This window comes from Anser anser, assembly GCF_964211835.1.
Source record: "Anser anser genome assembly, chromosome: 20".
Classification (NCBI taxonomy): Eukaryota; Metazoa; Chordata; class Aves; order Anseriformes; family Anatidae; genus Anser; species Anser anser.
In genome coordinates this window covers 10984215-11010687 of record NC_139741.1, presented here as the reverse complement: position 1 = coordinate 11010687, position 26473 = coordinate 10984215, and the positions used below count along the sequence as shown (strand labels likewise).

Here is a 26473-nt window from a genome sequence, read left to right as displayed (position 1 = left end):
CGGACCCCCGCGGGGCCGGGGGATGCCGGGGGGGCTCTGCGGGTGCCCCCTCCCGGCTCGGCCCCCGCTCCTGCCTGGTGTCGCGGCGGTGGTGGCGGTGGCTCGGGCGCTGTGGTGGTTTGGTTTTTCCCCCCCCCCCCGTGGCCGTGGGCACGACACGCGTGCGGGAGGAGAGGGGCCCGAGTTGCCATGGAGCGGCGTCACCGCACTTTTGCAGCCCGGGGAGTCCTGGTCTTTATTTCGAGGCCCCGCTGTTCCCGCGGGTGATGTAATAAGTGCTCGGTGTCTCTGCGGTGTCCTGCTCGTGTGGAGTTAGATAAGAAGGAAGATCCCAGAGCAGAGGGAGCATCCGCCATCCGGTTGAGTAGATGGGTCTTAATGAATCTGTTGGAATCAACGCGACGAGGGAGGAATTCGGCCCCTAAAGCCTACCGATGCCGGTGTTGGCACCCAGAAGACTCCCAAAGAGAGTCCTGCCTGTCGCCCGGTCGCCTAGTAATGGGTTTAATGTATTCGGCCCTGCCTCGTTGTATTTCAGGGATAATTTCAATCACAAGATTTAATATGTGATTTGCAGTGATTGCCTCCTGATTTACCCACTTGAACATCAAAAGGAACGCATTAAGGAAGGTTGAGCTGCTTTGCTGGTGTCCTGAGTGTGAGCTGTTTCTCCTGTTACTCACCAGCAGCTCAGACCTTTTCCACCCACCAAGTTTCACTGTTTTCCATGTAGCAGCTGCATCCTCCTTAGCACGCGCCGCACTGTGTCGCACTCATTCGCTGGGCACCTTGCAAGCTTGTCTTGGCTCTCGGTGGCTTCGGAGTGCGTTGAAAGTCGTCGGGATACAGATGGGCTCTGCGAGGAGATGGTAGCAGAAGGAGCTCAGAGAGGGAACAGCGGCTCACTGAGGTCTGGTCGGGCTGTGGTTGCTGGAGGAGAGGTGCGGGACCTTGTCTTGCTCGCTGAGCTTGCTGGACTACAACTCCGTCCTCCTCATTGCGTGGGAAATCAAGTTTCCCCATTGTTCAGCTGTAAAATAGCTGCACGAGGCTGTGATAGGCAAAGGACTGGATCGCCCAGGTTGCTTACATCACGTAGGCAGCTGCCACCGAAATGACACACTTGATTGAAGGCCAAAAGCACCATATACGTAACCGCCTGTGATTAAGCTCCATATGATGCCTCGGAGCAAGTAAAAACCCCTCCTTCATCTCATCTTGTTTGTAACAAGACTGCCGTTACAGGGATATCATTTGTGTCATATTGTGGGTTTTGGGTTGTTTTGGGATTGTTTTTTTTTTCTTATGGCTATAAACTTCTGTGACCTGAGATGATCTGCTGTTGCACCTTTGCGTGATGCCCAGTGAGAGCTGGCTGCTGTAGGTGTGCTGGTAGCTGGGAATATAAATTTTACCAGGTAAGAGCTCCCAATGCCATTTTTTTCTTTCCTAAAGGAGGTTTGAGTTGGTTACTATGGGGAGGGAGAGGGTCTTTGTGTGCATCCTTTCCCCACGTACACGCGTGTGTAGTGATGTGACTATTTATTTCTGTGAAGAAGCTTTATCTTCTTTTTAGATTTTGGCATCTTTGGAGATCCTTAGTTGTTTCCTCAGAGTATGCACTGTACCTGTAGGTAAATCTCCCTGTGCTGCATTTGTGGCTAGATCCTCTCCCTGGCTCTGGTGGGGCAGCCTGAGTGTCCCCAGCAGGACCCCCGGTGTGCGGAGTGGGGACAGGGAGGATGGTGGGGCCGGGCTGAACCCTGTGCTGGGGGAAACTTGGAGGTAGCATAAGGGCTGCAGGTATCTGCCCCTGGAAGGCTCCGTCCTGCAGGAGCTGGTCCTGCACTCTGGGGGAGCGTGCAGACCTCGTCCCGCTCGCGCAGCACCTTCCTTTAACTTGCCAGTGGGGCAGGATCAGGCCAGGGCTTGATTCTGCAAACTGATGGATTTCATCAGTGAACAAAAGCACTTTCAGAGCACCTCCTTGATATTGAATCTGGCGAAAAGAAAAGAAAAAGAAAAGAAAGAAAAACAAAACAACCAAACCCACCAAAACTTAAAGAAATAGCTTGTACAAATGTTAATTTAGACAAAATCTTCCTTTCCTATCTCGGCTGCATGGGAAGACCAGGTTGTACCTCCTCTCGCTGTACTCTCACTCTCTGACTTCATTATCATGCAGTTTTTATCCAATCATTATGTGCTTGCTGATGCAGCTTATTCCTACCATATCATGATATATGGGTGTATATATAAATATAGATGAATATATAAACAACGTTTTTGTGGCCACTTGTCCAGGCTTTCCATCAACAGAATAAATCCCAGCCCAGTCTCAATACATTTAAATGGCTGGTCCTGTGCATCTTATACAGCCTCCAGGAAACATTCCTCTGTAAGTTATAATGCAATGCAAGTCCTCTCATTTTATTTTTCTTTAAATGACCTAATTTCTAAGCAAAATCATTGTCTGACCAGTATTGAGATGATAGTACTATGCATGTTTTATCTTCCGGAGTTATTGTAAGATGAACAAAATACCCATTGAAAAACTACTTGTATTAGAAATACCAGTAAACATCATTTTAGTCGATTTGTGCACATATAACTTTATTGATTCAGCATGAAATATGGCAGGCAGTCTATTTGGAGACATAAAATGAAACAGGCAGTGCCTTTTCAGAATATGTTGGCGATGTAGAATGGGTTTGAGAGCATTCATTTTAGCCAGGTGGGTTGCTAAGGTAAACTAAAATGATTTTTTTATGGGTCCTGTAAACAATGCCAAGTCAGTTTTATTTGGTTTTACACAGGCTACGGCTAAAGATATGTCAGTTACCTCAGCTGTTAAGGGGGAAGTGATATGTATGGAGAAGCTTTGCAAAACTGGATAGTCTTTAATTGTATTTTTAACCTGTGAAAGTGGTTAGTGTAAAAAGTGTAAGCAAGAAACTGAAGTCAATACAGGGTATTATGCAATAGTACTTGGGCTATCGTGAAAAGAGGGCACTAGAAACAAACTGTTTTACAGGTCTGCTTTTAATTAAAGGCAGTCTACTTTGATAAAAGCACAAAAATGTGAAAATGTTTCTCCAAATAAAGGCTTTAAGCAATGGTAATTAAAGTCGCAGCATGGATTTAGTCTGTTGAACCTGAAGTCCACGGGTAGGACATGGAAAATGTATAGAAATTCAGTGGGTGGTTCTAAAACTGCCCTTTCATTCCTTGAACTTAATATCTGCTTGCGGAGGCTTACAGGGCATAATTGTATATACATTTTTACAGCGTGATAAAAAAAAAAACAACCTTAGACGTCTGCACTGCATGCTGTCATTAAGTCTGCTCGCAGCTGAGGCTTTCAGGCAGCACACACCTCCCCATGCCCCACGAAATCTGGCCGGGCAGCCTGCACGCAGGTTGCGGCTGCTCAGGGCTGGGGTCCTGCAGCGTCAGTGGGTGCCTGGCAGGGCACAGGGGTCGCAGAGTGGGGTGTCGAGGTGCAGCGGCTCCCTGCTGTCCCCGAGCCCCATCAATGAGGAGGTGCACGGCCACACTGGAGGAGCTCGGTGCTGCTGCCTGGTGCTCTCCAAAACGCCCCTTTCCTTTCCCTCCTGGACTTCCATTGTTGTCGTGCGTGGTTGTGGTAGTTCTTCCCTGAGATATCTGCAGGGGTTCATTCTGCAGTATGGTTTGGGATATTTGTAAGTGCAATAAGGGTCAAAGTCCATCCCTTTTGCCTTTGAAACAGAGCATGACAAACTACAGAGCCTGCCTGCAGGCTCTGTGTCCTGCAGAGTCAGGAGGACGCTTGGGTGGGATGCTGTAGGTGACAGCGCGGTGGGCATGTGTGTGCAGTGAGAGTGTGTGTGTGCAAGCAGTTTCCTCGGGATCTTTATTCCCTGATGCCAACACCTAGAAACAGGGACGTGAGGGAGCCCAAGAAGCTGGGAGCTCATTTGGTCGCATCCCTTGCAGAGGGGAATAGCTGAGGGAACAGACGCTGCTGATATCCTGCACAAATTCCAGTTTGGCTTAATTCCTTCCTAACCTAAATTCTCTTTGCGTTTGTACTCGCTTCCAGCCAGGGGCCTGATTCTGCAAAGGGGTCAGTAGGGCAGAGCCTCACTGATGTTAATGAATTGCGGGCGAGCCCGCCCCTGCTCTGAGATTGATCCAGTTTAATGAGGTTTTCTTCATTCTCCTCTATTTGCAGGACCATAGCTGTTTGCATAGATACCAGGATCATTTTGAAGGGTTACCCAATCCTGCAAAGCCATAGACAAACAGCTATGTAAATAGCCCATTGGCTTGAGCCAGCACTGCTGATGCTTGCAACCTGTCCCAGTGAAGGTAACTGGAGTTTTGCCATCACCTCCCATGATTGCTGCAGCCCCCAGGGCAAGCGTGCCCCTGTGGGCATGCATGTGAAGACCCAGACATATCTGTGCAGCCTATTTGCAAGCTTCTCCAAGGGTCTGAGGACCTCTCTAGATGAAAGATGCTACCAAAATTGTCACAATAATGAGTTCTTTGAGGTATATTTATGTATTCATACTTGATCTTAGATGCTCTGTTCTGACCCCTTTTAAAAACTGCATTTGAAGAGAAATGCCCTCTCTGCACTCTTTTTTTCTGCATATTGGTGACCTCCTCCAGGGCAGTGATCCCCCACGGAGAGCTGTCAACTATTATGCAAATGAGATTCCAAATAGTTGGTCATCCCTGCCAGGTATGGAGGTTGGGAGCAGCCAGCCCAAGAGCAAATCCCAGGAAAAACAAGAAAATGAAGTCTCCGTAACTGTTTTCAATTATTCAGTCTCGGTGGTTCTCCTTATGTTTCAAGAAGAAACATACAAATCTCTCTGGGTCTAGCTTGTTTACAGAGTGCTCGTGGGTTTAAAATACAGCCAGCGTCAGATTTCTGTTGTACATTTCCTTCAAATAAATACTGACATAAAAATAAGGATGCTGTAATTTGTGCCACCCCAAGAGCTAAATACTGCGCTCCAGCAGTATTTTGGTTTCTTGGAACAGCTTTTCTATAATCTTCCAAATACCGGTAGCCTGAAAAGAAAGAAGTGCAGAGTTTCTCAAGGCTGCTGAGCTCTCTCTGGTAGGGTCTGCTTACTTGTGAATCAAGGTCTTGGGGGACAAGGTGCTCTAGCATGTGCTCAGATCTGAGTTCAGGGAGTGCTTCAGTGCTTTGCAGCATCGCTGCTCCAGGGCTTTGACAGCAGCCATTCCTCCCCACTGCTGTGCACCCATGGAGGACGTGGCAGGTTTGGGCTCTACCTATATACTTGTCCCATAAGCGGCAAAACGGACTTGTGGTTGGCTTTAAGCAGCTGCTGTGGATGGGCAAAGTTACCCTGGTTGCCTTCTTTGTAATGCTACACATCCCGTGCTTCCAAATGCAGCTGATATTTCCAGTTTTCTGCATAAAGTGGTGCCATGACCACAACAGTCTTTGAACCTTTCCTATCATACCCTGTTCCTGGCATAATAGTAATTGGTAATAACTAGCCTGGTTATTATTAATGATGTGGTTCTGAAAGCTTCTTGTTGGGGTGGGTGTTCACTGGGGTCAGCTGATCCTCTCCCAGCAGACTGGGTTTGTAAGGCATTGCAGTCTGGATTGTGTTTTAAAGTCAGGTCATACTGAGCGTGTGAAGACACTTTACCAAAGAAACTAACAGCCTTGGATGTCTGGAGTGGAGAAATGCTTGGAGTGTATATTGGGTTGAATCTTATACTGTGATCCACCTCAAGTTATACTAAAATTATTCCAGTGTTGTGATTACCCTCTCCACTTTAATTACTTTCTGTCTCTCTTATATATGCTGATGGCTCCCATCCTCATAGCTCCAAGGAAACTTTCTGTAAGAACCATCAGCTAGTGCTGTTAAAATGAACCCTCACCGGATGTCCAAAGCCTCCTTTAAAGAAGAGGCCTGGCATAAGTCACATTTATTGGGAGTAATTAATTGTCCTATTAAAAAAACTAAATGTTTTGGCATTTCATTAATAATACATAAGCAACCAACAGGGTATTTGTAGTGTGTTGCTTTGTTAAATCTGCTGTAAAAATTGTCATTATTGATATATTTCATGTTTATAATTACTCATCTGTGACGCACTCAGTCTGTTATGAATAATCCATTGTATATTGTTTTCTTAAATAGGATGCTTGTTCAGTGTGCTGGGGGTGCCAGCAATTGCTTCTAATAATGTCTTCATGTCTGATTTATGCATGTGAAATGAAGGCAACTGGACATGAGTAAGTGAACAGAAGCATGCTCAGAACACTGTCCCCAGGACACTCTCGATAAGCAAGCGCACAACAGTTGTTAGTGGAGGAGAAACCCGTTAAACAGAGCAGAGAAACGTGTAGAAATGCATTATGGGGGGACTAGAGATGCACAAGTGACGTTTCCTGGCTGTTTTGATGTTCTCTTCATCTCAGCTAAAAGCTCCGCCGTCCTTTTTCTCTCACTGCCAGCAAGGACCTCGTTTCCCTGTGTGATGACACATGCAGGGTAATTAGTTCTGTATTACCTTGTTGTGCCGGCGTCTCCCACTCTGAAAGAAATAAGCTAAGCAAGAAATCTGGTATTTTTGTATTTAAGCGGTGCGGACCGTTGAGGGGCTGGGTGACTTGGTCTGAAAAGATGTGGATGACGGCACAAAGCCTCTCCTGCAGCACTGACCTGCGATGCGCGCTCAGCTGAACGTGCCACGCGCTGACTCTGCCCATGGCCCTGTCTCCTGAGTGCCGGGGAAGCTGATGACTGGGTGAGGGCAGGAGGAGAACTTTCAGAGTGCTGGGAAGGGCGTGCAGTGGCTTTGGTCTCTTTGGCAGCGTTAGCTGGATAGCTTTGGTAGGGAAAGGCAAAGCAAAGGTGAGGTAGAAGGAGGCTGGGAAAATGCCCAGGGAGGAAAGCACGGCCGATGGTTCTATTCAGTGTGTTCTCATCTCGGCCTCGAGGGTGCTCAGTCCCTTTGGGTGTCCGCACGGACTCCTGGATTTTAAGGCCCAAGAGAAGCTGTGGATGCCCCATCCCTGGAGTTTTTCAAGGCCAGGTTGGACGAAGCCCTGGGCAACCTGATCTGGTGGGTGGCATCCCTGCCTAGTTGGCACCCCAGTTGGAATTAGATGACCTTTAAGGTCCCTTCCAACCCAAGCCATTCTGTGATTCTGTGATCTGATTCTATGATCATGATTTTATGATCAGCTCATTTGGAAAACGATGCATCACAAGCCATTAGATTTCACCCGGTTACCTCCAGCACTGAGTGCAGTAGCTTGCGCTTGGCTAAAGCATGTCTTCCAGCAAGACATCTGGTCTTGTCTGGGAGACAGCAATGTGTCACTTGTCCTGGTAGTTTGTTCCAACGGTTAATCACCTTCGCCATTAAAAACTCTTGCTTTATTTCCAATTTGCATGTTTATAGCCTCATCTTCCCATCATGGAAGCCTTTCACCTTTAGATTTTAAAGCTTTTTAGTAGCCTGCATTTTTTCCTCACATAAAGCCTTACTGTGTCCTCAAACAATGGTGTTTTTTTTTGTTTGTTTGTTTTTGTTTGTTTGTTTGTTTGTTTTTGGCAGTGCCTGCCTGATGCACACTACAGGTCCAGCCTTCTTGTAGAGGAGCTGTGCCTATAGAAGGGGATGGGAGCCTGGTGCTTGCACACCACAGCCTGCCCAGGGATAAAAGCTCCATTTCCAAGACTGCCTTTTTTTCCAGTTTTCATGTGAATTTTTAGAGGAAGGGGGAAAGAGGAAGGTTTGGGTTTTTGTTGCATTGTTGGCTTTTCTTTTGCTTTTTAATGTCAGCTCAGGAGCTTTCAAAGACAGCTGTGGTTTATGTGAAATTGGAAATTTTGGACGAACTCCACCCCTGCAGCCAGAGGTAGGGGGCTGCAGAAATGGCAGAAAGCGGGAGAAGGAAGCCAAAAAGCTTGGGATTGCTGGCTGTGAATGGGTTTGGAGACTGAGAAGCTTGTGTGAATGGATGAAATGCTGGTGAGTTGGTTATGATGGCAAGTTTAAGCCTGTCTGGGAATGGAAAAGCATCTTTATACCCTTTTCTGTGATGTGCTTGCCCTGTGGGTATGGAGCTAGTCACTGCAGCCCTCTCCTCCTGGCGATTTAAGCTGAGGATCAGCCTGGGCCATAGTTAAAAAATAACAAACAACAACTGTGATTTAGAGCTGTTCCACTGTGTTCTCACATGTTCAGCGTTCAGAAAGAAACGTGCATTATTTTATACTTGACCTGGCATCCTCAGCTCTTCCTTTCTGCCATTCCGGATTCAAAGGCAGCTGTGCAGCTTCAGTTGTTTAGCAATGTGATGTTTTTAAAAGTGACCTTCCTCTTCTTCTTAATTGTCAGATATTCTGGAGAAGGTAGAGAATAAAACAGTGCAAAACCATCTGAAGTGCCTACCGCTTTGTAGTTGTCAAACCTGGAAGTTTGTGGCTCGTGAAGTGCCTCTGTGGCACTACATCCATTAGGCTTGTCACTCAGAGCTTGTTTTCTTCATTTCAGAGGACTTTTTCCACAGTTACATCCTTAAATGCTGAAGGTGGCCCAAGGTTTGTAAAGTCCTTTTAGTCACTGATCACCATGGGGAACCTTATTGCTAGTGTCCCAACCCAATATCAGCCAGCAAAGGGAAGATCTTTATTTTCTCGGTCATTTTCTGAAATGGGAATATTTTCTTAGGCTAATGCCAATAAATAATCTCATCCAGCACAAATGCCATGTATTGTGTGGCTAGGATGGGGACACGTGGCCAGAGCTGAAAGTGGTCCCTGGGAGCCAGCTTTAGCCTGTACCTGCATCACCACCAGCAAATGCGTGGTGCAGCTCACGTGCGTGCGTGCTGTGGGTTAGGGTCTCAAGTTTGCAGTCTTTATATCCTGGTAAAAGGTGTGGAACGAAACTGGATGGATTTGCTGTATGAAAATATTACATAGCACAGAGTGTAAATACAGTGTCTAGCTTCTGATTAGCAACCCTGCTCCCAGAAAGTGGGATTAGTCCTGTTTGCCAGAACTAGAAACAAAGCCCTTTCAGAGGAAGCTTTAGGGCTCATTTGCACTCACAGCCCAATGACTTTGCATTACAGTCTGAGGAAATTTGGCTTTCCAAAATGTCCCGGTGTGTTTATTGCTCTGTGCAGGCTGCAGCAGCAGACCAGGAGTGGGGAAGTTCTTGTCTTTCTCTTCCTGCAATAGATCTGCTTGTATATGGCCCAAATGTTCCTTTCCACGTGTTTTGGGGGAATTTTACTTTATTGGTATCAATAGCCAGAAAATACAAACTTCCTCAAAGACTTTCCTCCCTGGAAGGATCTATTTTAGGGCTTTCCTTTTGAGGCTCCCTTGCACCAGATCTTATTTTTCTCAATCCCAAGGCGCCCTTCCAAGACCCACTCATATTGATTTTGTAGCTACAGAAAAAGCCATCTGCCTGAGCACGCTTTTCATTCCTGCGTCTCTTTACACACCTGAGTTGAGACTGATTAAATAAGACTTCTGCATTTTATTGTGGGAGCTTAAATCCCCACACCTCATTACAGAGCTCTTGATGTGCTCCCCTTCCCCACATCCTCAGAGCTTCTCCCCATGCCAAAACGAGATCCTTCGCGCCCTTCAGGCTTTCCTTTGGTAGCTCGGGCTCATATTGCACTGGAGGTGCCAAGTTTTTGCACAAAATAATAAAAAAACCCTCTCTCTGAGCCTATTGTTAGCAATAGCAAACGCAGGTGATAAGGGACAGAGTGACTTAGTGCTCTTCCTAGCAGAAGGATTTTGCCAAAGCCACGTGTCTGCAACAAAACGCTTGACTTGCTTTCCTTCAAATATATTGACTACAAGCAGAGACGTATGGATTTAGTCCAGCGCTGTCGCTCCCATGCCAGAGAGCAGGGGCTGACTGCATCCCTCAGCTGTTGCTGCCTGCCTGGGTGAGAGGCAAGGGACTCTTGCATGGGCAGCAGGGAAAGGAAAACAGATCAGAATAGCAATGAAGACTCTTCGAAAAGATGCTGTTGTCCCCTGTCTGATGTGTTATGCCCGGAGCACAGAGGATCAAACTGCCCAGGAATTTCCCAGGTGGTACATAGGACTCTATTTGCTTTTCCTTTTGGATCCAGCTAGAAAGTGTGAGTTATTACACAGCCTGCCTGGAAAGATAATGGCAATTGTTCAGCTCTGGGGAAAAGGAGGGACATTTTTGGAAGTCACCACTCTTATTTGCTGTAGACATTATAATGTTGCTCTGTCCAGGGAGAAGCATCTTTATTGCCATTACTTCAATTGATTACTTTTAAAGGGATTTTAGAGCAGAGCTGGAGGACTTCACAACTACTGTTTTGGTTTCCCTACCATTCAGTTGCTTCATGGGTTTTCTATGGATTCCTATATTTTTTATCCCTATGAAAATTAATTTTACGCTATTGTACTGCGCGGGTGTGCTTGCCCACCCTTGTGTGTGTTTTCCCATACCATCAGCTTGAATCCTCTGCTCAGCTTCAGCCAGATTTATGGGAGAGATGGAGACCTCAGTCTTATCACATTCCCACCAGTCCTCACCAGCATAGTTTCTGCTTGGTCCATTTGACACCTGCAGGCCAGTGGTTGTGGGGCTGGTCAGCATCCAGGATGGGACCTGTTAGCCCAGGTGCCATACAACCCCCTGGGCAGCAGCCCGGACCCACCAAATTACATCTGAATACAGAAGTCAAATACATGGTCCAGGCCAGGCAGTGCAAGTGATGTATGTCATGAGCCTGAGGCTGTAAAACCAGGATCAACCTCCGGGCATCACTTCGTGCTGCACGTAGGAAGAGGTGGGAAAGAGGTTAGCAAGAAATCTTTTCCAAATTGGTAACTACCAAGGGACATCCAGGATCGATACAAATTGATCCCGATTCCATCTCGTTCACTGATGCTTAAGCTAAACCTTCCAGTTTAATAGCTGTGTAGATTTTCAATTGGGTGTGAAAGCCTTTTTAAAAAACGTAACACAAGAGCTGGGGAAGAATGCAAACCGGAGCGAGCGTAGACATGTGAGCATCATGTAACTGCCTTTTTTTTTTTTTTTTCTGATGGCAAATTGCTTACGAACATCTTATAAATTTCACAAATGTGGTTGTGCTGAAAGGAAAGGCTGGCGGTGCTGCTGCCGGGCGTTACGGGGGATGTAACCTGCTGGTGAGCTTGGCGCAGAGACTGAAACCTTGGCAAGGTACCATGGTAACATTTCCATACACACGTTTATGGGTTCTTTGAGGTTTTTTTTGGTTAAATGTCAATGTTTTCATGCTATTATTCAAGGAGATTTTGTTGCTTTGAAATCCCACTATGCCTTTGAAACCTCTTTCAGTTTGCAGTGTGCTTGGTGGGAAATGTGTCTGTTGGAGACATGGAGCAAACAATGCTGCTTACTGGCATCCTCAAGGGCATGTACAGCTCTGTAAAATGGAGCAAGAGCTGGGGCATCTTCCCTGCACCCGTCCAGAGGATGCGGGTGTATGTTGTTGCAAATTTAACACATTGAAGTAGGAGGAAGCGCTCAGCACCCTGAAGATCGGCATCACTGCCAGCCAAGCACCTGGGATGGGCAGCACCGTGGTGCAGAGCAGTCCCATCATCACCAGTTTGTTTATGGTTTGAGTTTGCCCAGGATCTCAGTTGGCATTGGACGGGGCAACTGCAGGCTAGCTTAAAGTTCCTATATTTCTAACACAGGCTTACTGGCTAAATCCAGAAGTAATTTGGACCAAGCAGGCTGTGCTAGCACAGACCTTTTGTTCCCACACAGACATGGGGCACCTACGTATTTCCATTAAGCTTTTTACATATTTCAACACATGGTGCTTTGCAAAACATGATGCTGTGCTTTATGAGCTCTCCCATGGCCCACACCTTACAATGCCCCTTTCTGCCATTTTCTCCCCCTGTGCAAGTTCTGTGCTGACAGATGGGTCCCATCCGCAGGACCCTGCTTGCTCCTGAAGGGCAGCTGCATGTCCTCGTGTGGATGTCTGGCTCCGGAGCTGCTGCTGGGCTGGCTTTGAGCATCTCTTCTTAAAGCTGGAGGCAGGCTGAGAGCTGCTGAATTCCAGCAGCTCTGCAGGGTTTCTGTTGAATAATGTCGGCGCTTTTGAAAAAATAATATACCTAGGTGGTTGAATTAAATCCAAAATTTCTCACTCTGGGATATCATGGGTCCCACACGGTATTAAAATGCATTACTGGATCCCAGGTGGGGGCTGCTTTTAAGCACTTCAGCCCTCAGGGAGGATGCATTGTCGTGGTTTTTTTTGGTTGTTTTGTTGTTTGTTGTTGTTGTTGTTGTTGGTTTTTTTAATGCTTATAGAAGCAAAAGGAATTTCAGGAATGCTTTAGTGCCCTGAAATGCATGCCGTGCCCTTCCTCTGGCCATGGGTGAGTCCCACGTGGGTGCCGGTGTTGCCGCTGCATCGCAGCCGGCCGCAGCCCATGGGCTCATTGCACGCAGCTCCGCCTGGTCTGCCGCAGGCGATAGATTTAAATCTCTCTTTAATTTGGTAGGGTTTTGAAAAGCAGTGTAATTGCTTTTACATCGGGCTTGTGATTATGGAGAAAAAGCCTGGATCGATTTCTGTCTGAATGCTTTATGGTGGGGCTGGAAGGTAATGAGGGTGGCGCAAAGTGCTGGAAGTGTCTCTCCAGCCCTGCTTGTTGGGATCCAGAGCAACACCAAAGCTGACATCGGCCGCATGTCGTTCTGTGGGAAGGAAAAATCCCTGTCTTTGTGCAGAGCAATATGTCAGAGTGAGCAACTATCAGAATGAAATACATTAATTGGCAAGTGCTGGGAAATTACAGATATGCTTAATGAAAAAGAAAACCTTGTTTACGGTTTCTAATGTGCTGCTGAAGAAACTGGCTCCCAAATAAAAATACTTAAAATTACGATTAGGATTTATTTACATAATTACTGTGAGAGAGATTCTAGGGACGTGCTAAGCAATGTGAAAGAAACCTCATGGCTTTTCTTCCCTCTCCGCTGTCTCGAGGTTAGTTTGCTCTTGGTGAGTCTATTAAAGCTTTTACTAACTCAGTGAAGCAACAAGTCATTTGTTGCAGAAGCGGTACGTAGATGTGTGTGTATATATTAGATGTGTATATATATATATATCTGTTTTATTGACTGTGGTGGGAACATAAGGCTGTGGAAGAGCCAGATCATCTTTGTAATTGTAGTGTTGGCTGGGGAGTGCTGCAGTAGGTGGTACTTACCTCTTTATGGCCAAGAAACCTGGTGTCCTGGCATGGCTGGAGTGCGGATGTCCTTGGAGCTTGTTTCTGAAGGGGCCACAGCCCCCGCAGGTGTGAAGGAGTGTGCTCTGCCAAAGCTGCCATGTAAGCATATATTTGTGGTCTGCCCCGAACCGTGCAGCCCAGGATGGCCTGGCCACGCTCCAGCCTCAGTGGAGACCCACAGCCAGACCCCTGGTGGTGCCTGGGTGGCTCTGTTGGCTTCTCTGATTTAGAGCTGCAGGAACCCTACGGTATAAAATGCAATAGGCCCATGATGGGGCTGCGCTGATTGAAACCAGCCAAGGGTATGACAAATCTTCCTCTTAATATTTCAATTGACTTTGGCAAACTTGCCTCTTTCTTGTGTATCCTAAATCAATGTGTAAGTGCTGCTGACAGTAATTTCCACTTTTGTCTGTGCAGATGGCTGCCCTTCACTAGGCTGCGGTGTTTATACCTGCTAAGTTTGCAAACACTTTCCTGCTACAGTCTCCCAACGAGCAGTATTTTTTCTTAGCTGTCATATTTGTGAGATGAAAATGTTCTTTGTTGGGCCCCGCTCGAATGTGAATTTTCTTCTTTCAGGAAGGGCCACTGAAGTCTGGATCAGAGGCACTGCTGCAACGTGTGTCTTGCTCAGGGGTTGATCCATCCAAGGGGTCCCAGCGCTCCAGAGCGGGGTCGGATGCTGGTGTCCAGACCCTTCATGGCTCTGGAAGTGATGCTGCTGGAGCCTGTGGCTTTTTAATTGCATGTCAGTATAGGCCCCTACGCACTATATAATTATTATCAAATACTATATCTCTCTGCTGAAAGCTGCAATATGACTGTTAGAGACTCATATTTTCCTAAGGCACCACTGCTCAGTCTCTGCTAACAATTGCCCTGCATAAAGAAGCTGCTGATTTTTCCCCCCTGATTGTTTAGCTCCTGTTTCAGACCTAAATAAAATCTGCAATCCATCAGTCATGCACCCAACTTCGGTGCACATTCCCTGGTGTAGAATTCCAAAGACTTTGGTTCGGCTGCTCTTTCAAGGCAAGCTATTGCACTGTTCGGAGGAAGCAATGAGAAATAATTAAAATAAGCCTTTCTCGTCCCTTTTCTCTTGTGCCCAGGGAGAAGATGCCATTCCACCATGTAACAGCTGGCTTGTTATACAAAGGCAACTACCTGAACCGATCGCTCTCCGCCGGCAGCGACAGTGAACAGCTAGCAAATATCTCTGTGGAGGAACTGGATGGTGAGCCATGTCATTGCATTTTTCCAGGGGGGCTCAGAACTGGAAAGGCTTGTTTCCACCTTCTCAGTAGCATTGCCATGCAATAACCTGAAAGGTGCTCTCCCCTTGAAGCAAGGAGCAAAAGGCAAGTGGGAAGTGAGATGGCTCAGCAGACCTGGGACAAAAAACAGTCCCCAACCACAGTTATGTTCGGAGCTGGGGGCTGTTTTTAAACTTTGACTTTGTCCTTCTGCCTAGAAATAAAGCAGCTTTTGAAAGAGTAAGGCTGCTTTTTATTGGCAAAATTGGTAAGAGAAAAAGTGGAACTAATGTGTTTCTATTAAGATGTCTTCAGCCTTTCCCCAGGAACCTGCAGAGCTGAATCTCTTCCTGAGCAAGTCTTCTCATTTGCTTTGTGCCCTTTCAAAAGGGAGGCTTCTCTCTGTTTCGCGGTGTAACAAGGTGCACAGAGGTGGCTTGTGGCCTAGGAAGCTGGAAAGAGATTTAAAATTCCCCTTTCCAGGTCAGTGATTTGGAGCACGGACCAGCCTCAGACTGGCAAAGGCTATCAGGAAAGTCATCCACATCTGCTGCATGTAGGATCTCCACAATTTTCCCTCTGGAAGCTGGTGGTTGCTTGTCCCTTCTGCCCTGCAGACGGGATGTGAGGCCAGGTAGACTCCCAGTCTGGTTCGTGGCGGGAAGGTCTCCTATTCTAGACAATTTGTGGCTCACTAGGGTCATTTCTAAGCAAAAGTTAATGTTGTGGACAGCTGGTCTTTGAGGGCTGTGGAACAATTCGAAGCTCTTGGTTTGGTTCCCAGTGGACATTTGGTACAAGCCACGATCATAGCCAGTATTCTCGGTGGAGAACTTGATGAGTAGATGAGCAAGGGAATGGTGCAAGGTGGAAACGGCCCTTCCAGGACAGGTTGGAGGCGTTTTGGCAAAACAGAAAGCCAGCATTTCTGCCTTCCCTCCCCCATTTCACCTGCACTTGGTGAATCAGACTTCAGTTTTCAAGCTTTTTCAATGCTGAACCTTCAGCTTTGGTTTTGCAAACTTTGTATTAACTTATCTGATGTAGAAACAGAATGCTCTGAGTATTTGTCACTGTCTCTGTTCTTCCCAACGTGTATGTGCAGGAAGCAGTTCAGGTGAGATGAGTCATGTGAGAAACCACTTTGAGTGCAGCCAAGCTGGGACCCCAGGCAAACAAGGGTTGCAGAGACATCTTCTGGGCACTTCTTCCAGGTTACTGGAGCTTTGCTTGAAGGTTTGAGTTTTCTAACAGAAGTGAACTGGCTCTGCTTCTGTGTATCCTATAGATAACAAATTGTGTTGCAAGGTGAAGCTTAGTTGTTGTCCCTGTTCAGGATGAGAGGGGTTGGCTGCACACAGACAGGAGGACATTGGGCAAGGTCTTGTGCTTTATTTTAAATTCAGAGAACAAAAGTTTCTCTGCTATGCCTACCTGATTAGAGCACTTCTGCTATAACTGCCTTTGAGATTTGTAGACAGATGTCAAGAGTTGATTCAAGTGGCATCAGGGCTGTAGCCCACACTTGTGGTGATCCTGTTGTGAGAGGGAAACTCCTCTTTGATTTTTTCTGTTTGCACAGAAATGGTCTGTGGCTGGATGTGGGAAGAAAGGTCACACACAGAAGCTCAGCCCCATTCCCATCCTTCCTATGTCTCTCTGCTGTCTCCTCAAGCCATGTTGGGTGGTTTGCAAGCCTCAGCAGCCGGCTCATCATCACCATCCCACTGGCAGCTCCAGGGTGGGAGCAGCGGTGTGGGAACCTGCCTTCCCTGAGGAGCAACCAGCACGCGAGACACTGTGGGTCATCGCCGTTAATTAACGGCAAATGAAGTGAATTAGGCATAGAGGAGCTGTCTTTTGAGAAAGCAGTGACCAAGTCGCTGCTAATGCGAGTGCTGCATCCATTTAATTTGGTCTGTGCCCTATTATAACTGTGCTATTGAATTGGAGAGCAGCAGATTTTATTCATGTCTGCTCACAAAGAGTATCCCCCTCGTTCTTCAGGAGAATGGTTAGAGCTCTTTAACTAATCATCCGTTTATTCTCTGGCTGTTAAGCACAGGCTCCTTGTTAGAATTTAGTTATATTTTTTCTGACAGCCTTTTGCTTTACAAACACCTATTTTCAAGGGCTTTGTATCTTTGCCACGAAGATATGCCCCAGTTCTTAGCTTAGCAGAGAAGAGCTCAACCTCAGGCCATTTTTTTCCACCTGTGAATGCAGAAGTGGCACTGAATTGATTCACATCCGCTAAAGCCAGAGCAGCATAAGATCCTGGAGATGTTTTTCTGTGTGCTAGCTAGCAGAGCACAGCCGAACCACTGGAAATCATATGTAATATTAGGTTGGCAGTCACTATCTTACTGGGATTTGTCACTAGTACTAGATTAGTGCCCAGCTGTGCTGAAGGTAGAACTGCTCACTGTCCAACCCCAAAACAGAAATAGCCTTCCTGTCTTTGAGCATGAATTATCTCAGGGTGAGTAACAAAATGTTCTTCCTTGAGAAGTTAATGTCACTGTATGGGAGCTTTGTGGATATATTAAGCTGTGATAGCTCTATGCCAATAACATATTTGCATTTAATCACATAGGCTGGGAAAGAGGTGCCAAATTCCCTGTGGTTTCTTTTTCAATGAGATTTTGATCCCAAGGGAGTCCCAGCCTATTGACAAATTCCAGGCACACGCATTAAAGCATTAAAGGTTTGACGCTGTTCCTGGGGAAGTCAATAGGAATCTTTATATTATGCTCCTGTGCACTTGAGGCTCCAACAAGTGTCATTTTTTTTTCCAGCCTTCTTTTTTTTTTTTTCGCATCTAGCGTTGCACATCTCAGCGCTGTTTGCTTTATGAAGGATTTCTGCAAGCGTGAGCTTTGGGCTGCTACAGGGCAAAGGTGCTGCACAGCCCAGCCGGGACACAGCGTTGCTGCCGCTGCGCGTCCCTGCAATGCATACCGACAAATGCCACGTGTTTGCAGCCTGCAGGCGAGGCATGAAGGATAGTATGGAGATCATAAAATGAAAAAGATTTCTGACCTCGAGCAACGTAATGGGGAAGGAGCCCAGGTTTTTTGGTTGAACACTCGCAGTTGAGAGCCGTGTGCCTAGGGTGCTGCTCTGCTGCTTCTCCCACTGGTTGTTTTCCTACCATGAAAACTTTCCCAACTTGCATCAGCCATCTGTCGGCTTCAACTCTGCTCTGTTTTTTTCCATCCTGCTTTAAATACTATGCTGGCAGCGAAGAAAGAAGCTGGAGAGATGGCAGGTCACTCTGCTGATGGCTTGTCTATTCCTAGCAGCGGTGTTTGCTATTTGCAGTGCTGTAGTAGCGTGAGGGTTTTTAGAAGCTGTCACCGTCACAAAGGGAATTAACTCACAGAAAGCTATATTAGGCGATACTTAACTTTGTAACACCAAGTAAATGACGAAGTTGAAAGTGGCAGGCCATCCATAACCTGTCTCTCAGGGACCATGGAGTGTGGTGGGATCTCAGATGAATATTATTGCCGTATGCTTAGTGATTTCTGGGCAGGAGATTACAAATTAGGGCTGGGAGGAACTGTTTTGCATGTAGCTTTTCGGGCTCTTGTTGGTTGACATAAAATTGTGGCAGTTTGTGCATACTCTGTGGTTTCCACATTCCTTTTAAGTCCAGCTTCTGTCTTCATGTTGCAAACTGCTAGGAGTATTTTTAATAAAAAATGGTGGATGGAAATCATCATGTCAAGCTTGAGTCATCCACCTCCATAGGCACTATCTAAAGGGTATTGTCAGGAGGTAAAAACATTTCCATAGTAGGAATCTGACAAATATCACCTGAAGGAAGGCACATGCATTATAAGTAGTCTTTGCAGAAAGTGTCTGTGAAATGCATTATAGTCAGAGCACTTTGCAGAGGAAACCCAAATGTGGACCACAGCAGCAGCTATTTGTCCAGAAAGACATCATGACAAATCCTTGCATGACCCAGATTTTTCTGAAATCAGCAGTGCCCATGCAGAAAGGAACCTTGCTGTGTGGCAGCAGGGAAATTATTGGCATCTGGTGCCTTAGACCATGTAGGAACCACCCCAGGTGGGGTCTGTGGTACCTTCAAGGCTTTTCCTAGGTTGGGAAATTTTTTTTTTTTTTTGGTTGTAGACGTCAGGCTGACCAGCCTGATGCAGTCCTTAAGGTTGACACCCCGAGTGGAAATGCCAGTGCATGGCTTTGCCTGTCTAAACTGGAGATCTAAAATGTCGGCAGAGCGTCCCATGAGGTGGGGACAAAACTTCATGAGCCTGGGGTGCAGTAAGCTTCAAGGCAAGAATCTAGGGACTTTGATATCATTATAGTTTATACACCACATCGCAGGGTGTGCTTTACCTGGTTTCTGCCTCTTTCCTGCACCCCTGTTCTGCCACCTGCAGAAGGTCTCAACTGGGTCGCTGTTTCCTGGGCTTCTGTGTAGTAAGTCAACAGAGAGTGGCTGCAGAGTACATTGGAAAACGGCTCTTGAAATAATTAAAGGGCACGGCTAAATGATGCCCATATGGATTTTAAATTAGCAGTTGGCTCCCGCATGCCAATAAGGCAGGCAATGACAAGTGGCTGAAGGTGTGCTGGGGCTGCAGCTGTTTCTGGAGTCCCAGCAGCACAGCGAGGTGGGCGGTCACAGGGCTGGTGGCACACCAGGCAAAACAGTCACGCGTTGCCACTGCAGCTGAAAATAAGGCCAAAACCAGGAGTGTTTACCCTCTTGTGATGTCTGATATGATGGTCCTTGGATGATACAAGTCCTGGAAAGAGAGGGACCCTGATGCTGCAGAGCGCTGTTACCTTCTGGTCTCACTTGAGGGTTGTTTAGTAGAAACCCCATAAGCCACGATGACTGTGGCTGATCCAGATCCTCTTTCACTCCCATGTTTTCAGGACAGCTCAGCAAACAGTCTCATGCGTGCTGGAGAGTCCAGCCTGCCCTCCAACTCGTCATATCTCTCTCCAGCTGTCGATTTTTTCCAGGGCTGCCTGTTTGCGAGCAGGGATTTCAATCCCACTGCTGGGCACAGGAGGTAGAGGGGCAGCCAGGGCCCCTCCAGCCTGGCAGCCAGCTGGCTGCCGTGTGGCAGAGGGGCACTGATCAGCTTTGGTGTCCCAGGTGAGATCAGCGGTGGTTGGGAGCAGCAGTGTGCTCGAGGAGGGAAACCCAAAGGGAGAGGCATTAGTCACTTGACTGACTCATGTAGCGGCAACAAGGCTGCGTCTGCTCTGCTCGGCTTTTTGCCCATGGAAAAAAACCACTTGGGAGAGCGGAAAGAGAGGAATAGGGGGGATGAGCATACTGGTAGTGAGGCTGGAGATGCAAGGACTACGCTGGCATAGGGGAAGTAGTGAGGGGGAGCCACGCTGTGATGCGCTATAAGCCATGGATTTGCACATGGGTACAGGTTCTCTGAGACCCTGCTTCGGTGTAAGCTCTGCGAGCAGCCTGTTAATTAAGTGGATGAAACTGTATAAAGCTTATTTTCTCTTTCGTGGAGTTCTGTTTTAAAAAAGAGGCTTACCCACAGTGTCTCCGTTGTGAGTGATCATGGCTGGAAATGGAATAATTTATGGTTTATATTGGGCTTTAATAGTGTTTCGTGTCTCTGAATATAAAACTGCAGCATCACTATGCAGATTCTTCTGTGGACAGAAGCAGCTTTATCTCTGACTTCTGCTGAGCTCCTTCTGCTGGTTTTCCAGTTATGTATTTTAGTTACAGTGTGGGGTTTCTCTGGGACTCAGTAGTTTCAGGTATGAAGCAGCCTGCATTTAAAAAATCATAAAAACTGGTGCAGTATTAATATTCTGCATAGTATTGTTTCACTGCAAGGTGCATATTTGCTCCAGACTGTGTGTGTCCAGAGGAGGAGCAGAGCTGCTGATGGAGTAAATGCCCCAGGCTGTGTGCTGGCTTACCCTTGGTGAGCTTCAAGGGAGTTCACAAAAGGACAGATTTATACCCATAACGGGTGGGTGGTGCACAAGAGTTCCCCTGTGCTGCCCTTGTGAAGTTTTTTCCCCCACTTTGCAGAACGTGGCAGCACGTCGTGCATGTCCCAGACAGACAGGTGTCTATCCAGCCAGGCCCAGAGTCACCGACCTCTCCTACCTGGACTCAAGGAAAGTTTCTTCAGCTAAAATGAGTGGCAGTTCCCACCCCAAGCAGCCAGCAGGGTGCTTGGACACCCAGAGTGGCTGAGCCCAGGGAGGTCTGGCTCTGGGTTTCACAGAAGAACCTCTCTTGTGGGTTTTACCTGCTGCATTGCCTTAGGGACCGTCAGGGCTTGCAGCCAGCAAACTGAGTTTTCTCCAGCACCTCAGCAAGACCGAAATCTTCAGCAGGGAGGTGGCAGAAAGCTATGGACTAGGGCAAAACTCCAGAACAGGAAGTATTTCTCCAACACTTTACAGCCCAAGCCCTACCCAGGGTGCCAGTACCTTGGCAGGTGGATTACCCGGTGGGACAAAAGTGTTTTGGGTGTACCTTTTGGGAACGGCTTGCAGAGGCTCTGTTGTCCCCATCCCACGTCCCCTCTGCCTGGGACACCAGGACCATGTGGCCAAAAGGGGAGATGTTCCACCTGGTCACCCTGCCCCCAAAATACAGGACCAGGCATCAGCATTATCTCCAAGGGAAGAGTCCTTAAAGCAAGGGAGTATAAATAAAACGAGGTTGGCTGCCAACAAATTAGAATTACAGGGACGCCATCTGGACAACAATTAAAGAGATTGTTTGAACTCCAACTATGCTGACATAGTTATAGGAACCGGCTGGCGAGCAAGTTATTAGTGGCGGAGACTCAGATACGCTTGGTTTGGACTCGGGGGTTTCTGGTTTATTGTAGCAGAGGAGTCTCTTTAAGCTGGATGAAGATGTTTTGGGAAGGGGGCTGCAGGCTGCATCTTCATCCATCCGCTTCCAAATCTGCTGGTTTGGCTCCTGCGGCTTGTGCCGGGCTGGCGCTGCTCAGGCTGCCTCAGACGTTTGTGCTCACGTGCGCGCGGGCCCCTCGATGCAGTAAGAAAACGTTCACTGCCTGCGTTGCCCCGGGCCACGGAAACAGAGCAGATTCAGATCCAGAGCTAAGCATGCTTTAAAATGCATTTAAATCTTGCTCTGACACGTTTATACAAATTTTAATATGGATTTTTTAATTTTTCATGCAGGCTTCTCAGCCAGATCATTAATTTTTCAGGTTCCTTCACTCCTTTGCCTTAAACTCCTGGCTTTGGCAAGTCACTTTTGTATCAGTAAGTGTTGTTTTGTGGACTCAGGGATCTTATCCTTACCTGTTAGCATATTGTTTCAGAAACGTACTCCCTAGGCAGTGGCTTCTAGCTGTCAATGGGAGGACGGGGACCAGGGTAGGGTCATGGCATCCCAGACCTCTGCGGGGATGTCACATAGATGGGACCAGGAAGAAAAGGAAAACAAATACCATCTTCTCCCTGTTTGCCAGCTGTGCCCTGTCTGCACACCCCATCAGACACTCACCTCTCCTTCCTGCGCCAGCTCTTCTTTCTGGTTCATCTCGGTGGCTTTTGGGACTGAATAGGGCTGGCAGTGCTACATGAGCAGAGCTTTCTGGTTGAAGCTCTCTGGGAATGGCTTTTCCATCATGGAAATGGGAGTGATGATGATGCTTTATTGACCTGAGCGTCTGAGCATCTTGACTGTCTGGCTTCTTCCTGAGCACGGGGAAACCTCAGATCTGCGGAAGCCGCAGAAGCTCTGGAGAGTCAAAGCAATTGGTCCCCATCTGCAAATTAAACAGGAGGAAATGGCTCATAAAAGTAACTGCACAGAGGCACGAACCCAGCCTCTGTCCTGGCTTTATGCTGCATTAAACATCTTGTCTGTGGCTCAGTGTTTATTTCATTTTCTGGGCCTTCCTTATCAGCGCTGGACTCAGGGGCTGATGCGTGGCTCTATGAGGGACCAGACAAGGTGCCGTGAGGTTGATTTGGAAGACGAATGGCTCAGCGTGCCGGTGAATCCCCGCAGCACCGACCTGAGCGCTGGTGCTGATGGTGCCAAGTGCAGGACAGAGCCAAGGGAAATGCTGGACCTGAGGATCTCGTGAGCACTGCTGGGTCTCTGCTCACACAGACCGTGTCTTATAGTGAGGCTTCATGTGTTCCTCCTTCAATTACCGTGATACTTAAGGATTTGGAGGTTAACGTGATGATCTGCACGTGGTCCATGTGCCCTTTCTGTGGCATGAGGCTGTAGAGTATCAGGTGCCCCTTTAATTTGCAGAGGTTGATATTTCAGCCTGGCTGTGTTGGTTCACTGTGTCTTTGAGCATGTTACATTTAATCAAGTCGTAGCAAACTGCAAGCAAATCTTGAATCAATTCCCTTGCCTCAGCGGAGGCGGCCACCTCACCAAACCACGAATGTCTGCAAAAAGCGTCTGTTCTGCACTGCGTGCAAGTGCTTTCTGGAGAGGGACATTCAAAAGTAGGTTTGCCCACTAAATAATGAGCTTTAGAAGTTAGATACCTGGACTGACAGACATCTATTTCTAGTTCTTCACTGGGATGCTTTGGCCATAGCTGATGTTTTGTGCCTCAGTTTACCTAGCAGCAGTGGTACTCACGTAGGGAGAGGAGAGCGATGTGTCTGCCGCTGCTTCGGGTGCTGCAAGACCTCTGATCAAACACCATCCGTGGCTCTTGCTCACTGTGAGCATTGGCTTTGCTTTGAGCCCCATTCCCTATGTTCTGGTGCCTGTGGTCACAGCTGCGCGTTTTGGTAATCGGGGGGCACTGGCACAGGGGAATGCTGACTTGCCATAACACTAAGAGTAGCAGGGAGAAAAACTCAATGATCCAGAGAGTATTTCACCTGGCTCTTTTGCACATGCTGGCTTGAAATAAACAGATGGAGATGTATTTATTTCAAATGCAGCTCAAAGCAATACCATGTCAAGGTGAGCAATTCCACCCCTGGTTCTGCTGCTGGGGCACCTGCGTGGTGGTACCAGGCAGCATCCCTGCCCTCACCTGCTGCGGCCCCCATCCTCTTGCCCTGCTTACGAGAAGCTGCATTTATCTTCCTGAGGAGCAGGCCAGTGGCTTGGCAGAGCGCGAAGTCACTCGGTGAGGTGCAAGTCCAGATGAGTGGCAGACTGAACTGACACCAGGAGTTACACAGCCCTAGCTGTCCCCCAGCCCTATTCCTCTGGCTCTCTGGCTGCCATGGGGGGAAGCTGCTGCTGCTGGAAGTTTTGTGGTTTTTTTTTTTCTTTTTTCTGGGTTTCTGTTGCCTGACTGTGGGTCCTGAGATCATCTCAGCCCAGTTTGAGAGGAGAGAAAGGTGCAAATGTCAGGGAAAGGAAGCGAGGGCTGTTTGTTTCTTCCCCCTCTCTCCCCAGATTTGCACTGGGCAGTTTCCCGAAAATTCAGAGCAGGGGAAGGCAGGAGGGGCAGGTGATGTGTGTGTGTGTGTGTGTGTGTGTGTGTGTTTGTGTGTGTGCGCATCCAGAGCTGGATCTGCTCTTCCCTCAGCAAAATGAGCAGGCGGCCAGCACCCCATGCAGCCGCTGACAGCTTTTGTAGGACCCAGCACTGCGGTCACCAGCCAGCTGGGTTCTGGGGGAAGGAGCAGGAGCCCCGCGGGGGAGCACGGCTTTCTTAGGCTTGACCGGCTTTGGTGACATCAAAGAGGATCAGCACAAACCCTTTGAAGTCAGTCTTAATTCCTGCCTGCCTTGGAAAATGAAGAGTGTCAATCTCGCAGGGCGACCGTGGTGCCTGGAGGAGGTGGATGCAGGACCCTGGTGAGCTTCAGTAGCAAAGGCCATGCAGGTGGAGCGAGATCTCAGCCACCTTCACTTCTCTGCTCTGACACTGGATGCTGAGGATGTTTCCAGGAGCACAGGGTGTGCAGCAAAGCCCTCCAGAGCCAAGCAGAGATGGGTAGTTCATAAAATGCTTTGTGAGCCCTCAGTGCCAGAGCAGCCACTGCAGTGGTGGATGCACGGGCTGAAATCACTGCAGTTCTAAGGCTGATGCCAATCTGGCTCAGATTATTCACTCTTTGAAGGAAATGAGTTAAAATTGTGGGGGTTTTGCAGACTGAGGTTAGCTGAAGGTCCTGCACGAACCTTATCCCTGGGTGATGCTGCTACATGTGGGTCCTGCGCTGCCAGAGCAGCAGCAGGGGCTGAGCCGGGGGCACCATGGTCCTTGCACCACGTGCGTTTGTAGAGGATGGTGGCTGCCATGGTCTCCAGTTCCCATCCACACTGAATGACTGACAAGCACTGGGTCTGGGCAAGAGGACTGAAAGAGAAGGGTTGGGCAGTGCTGCCAGGACCAGCAGGATCTATGTGAGCATTGCATGAAGTAGGCTATGCCCTAAATTAGTCCTGGCACAAAATTGCAGTCCACGATGTCCATGGGACCTGGTATGCAAAGTCCTGGCACCACTGAACAGAGGGAAAAGTAGATAGGATCAAAGATGTCTGGAATTTGAATAGCTTTGACAGGTAGGGAGTTGCTCAGTCCCACGCCGCATCCTTCCTGGATCTCAGACACCGCAGCAGCCCTGCAACCTTCTGCAGGAGCTACCATGAGATAAGCAAGAGCAAGAAATACAACTTTCAGAGATGCTGACATTTAGTATTTTCAATTTTCAGTTACTGCAGAGCAGCACAAAACCTTTGTCAAATGTTTCCTTTATTTTTTTAAGAATTCTGTAACAAAAATAAAAAAAAAAAAAAACAAAGCCTTGGTAGTGAAAAGATACTCTCATGTTCTTGAATGCACATCATTAGGATGTCATTTAAGAAAAGTCCCTCTTTCTAAATAAGTCATTAGAACACAAACCTATTAGTAGCATGTGGGATGAGGCAGTATTTTGTATTTTAGGATTATTCTGTTGAGCAATTCCTATTTAATTCTCTAGGAAACAAATCTCATTACTTTTCTTTCAACTAAATCTAATCCAGGGCATGAGATTTTGTGAATAGGTTTGGATGGGGAGGGGAAAGAAATATGTCTGTGTAACTGATGGTAATTGCTATTACTTCCTGAAGGTAAAAAAGATTTGAAGCATTTTTTTCTCAGCAGTTCTTCATGTTTGCACATAAGGAGTAAATTGGCCTTTGCAGGGACACAGTCATTTCTGCCTCTGGAGTGTGAAACCATGTTTCCCAGTGTCTGCTGGATGAAATGTCCATCACAAACACTTAAATGTTGCTTGTCACTGCTTTGTAAATTTGATTTCAGTGTTGCAGAAGGAAAAGTGAGAAAATAGAGAGCTGTAGGATATTGCTGAAACAATGTTCTCTCCTTGCCTCTCCGCTTGGGAAGGTGGATGTACGATGGGCTCAGCTTTCCCCTGTAAAGCACCAGGGGTAGCGCTGTTCTGGGCTGTGCGGGCTGCGGGCATCGAGTGAGTACCTCTGGGTGTTAGGATATGCAGTGTGTCCCAGACTCACCTGTGCAAATATGGTTTTTGATTTTTTTTTTGTTCACCAACAGTTACAACAATAATAATAATAAATGTAGGAGGGTCCATTTCAGTTTGAGCCAAATCAGCCCATTTTTATTTCTGCATTTTTATTTGCCATGAATCGGAAGCTGGGAAAAATCTGCTCCGTTCCAAAACAAAGTGTTTCATTTAGAGTTTGAGCTTTTTAACTTACTTCTGTTCTGAAGGTGTGACGAACTCATAAATTTTGGCTCACCAAGTCATGTGCTTCTAGCAGAGAACCAAAACAGAGGGTTTTATGTTGGTGGGAGCCTAGACATGCAGTTCATGCAGCTGCTGTGAGCTAATGAGGTGTCTCAGAGAGGCTGAATCTGTATTTTTGGTGTAAGCACTTCAGGAGACCACTTGCCTTGTGATGTT

General features: G+C 47.4%; 1 protein-coding gene across 8 annotated transcripts in view; it reads left to right on the top strand.

The window, feature by feature from the left end:
- CALN1 (calneuron 1) overlaps nucleotides 1–26473 on the top strand; it is a 166560-nt gene that overhangs the window by 25988 nt on the left and 114099 nt on the right. For 7 of the 8 annotated variants that reach the window (XM_083805808.1, XM_083805807.1, XM_083805803.1 and 4 more), the window contains one exon: nucleotides 14438–14562. In XM_083805808.1, the coding sequence (XP_083661934.1) occupies nucleotides 14438–14562 (125 nt within the window). Of the gene's footprint in view, nucleotides 1–1298; nucleotides 1419–14437; nucleotides 14563–26473 lie in introns of those variants that run through there. The other variant, XM_083805810.1, reaches the window with a different exon arrangement.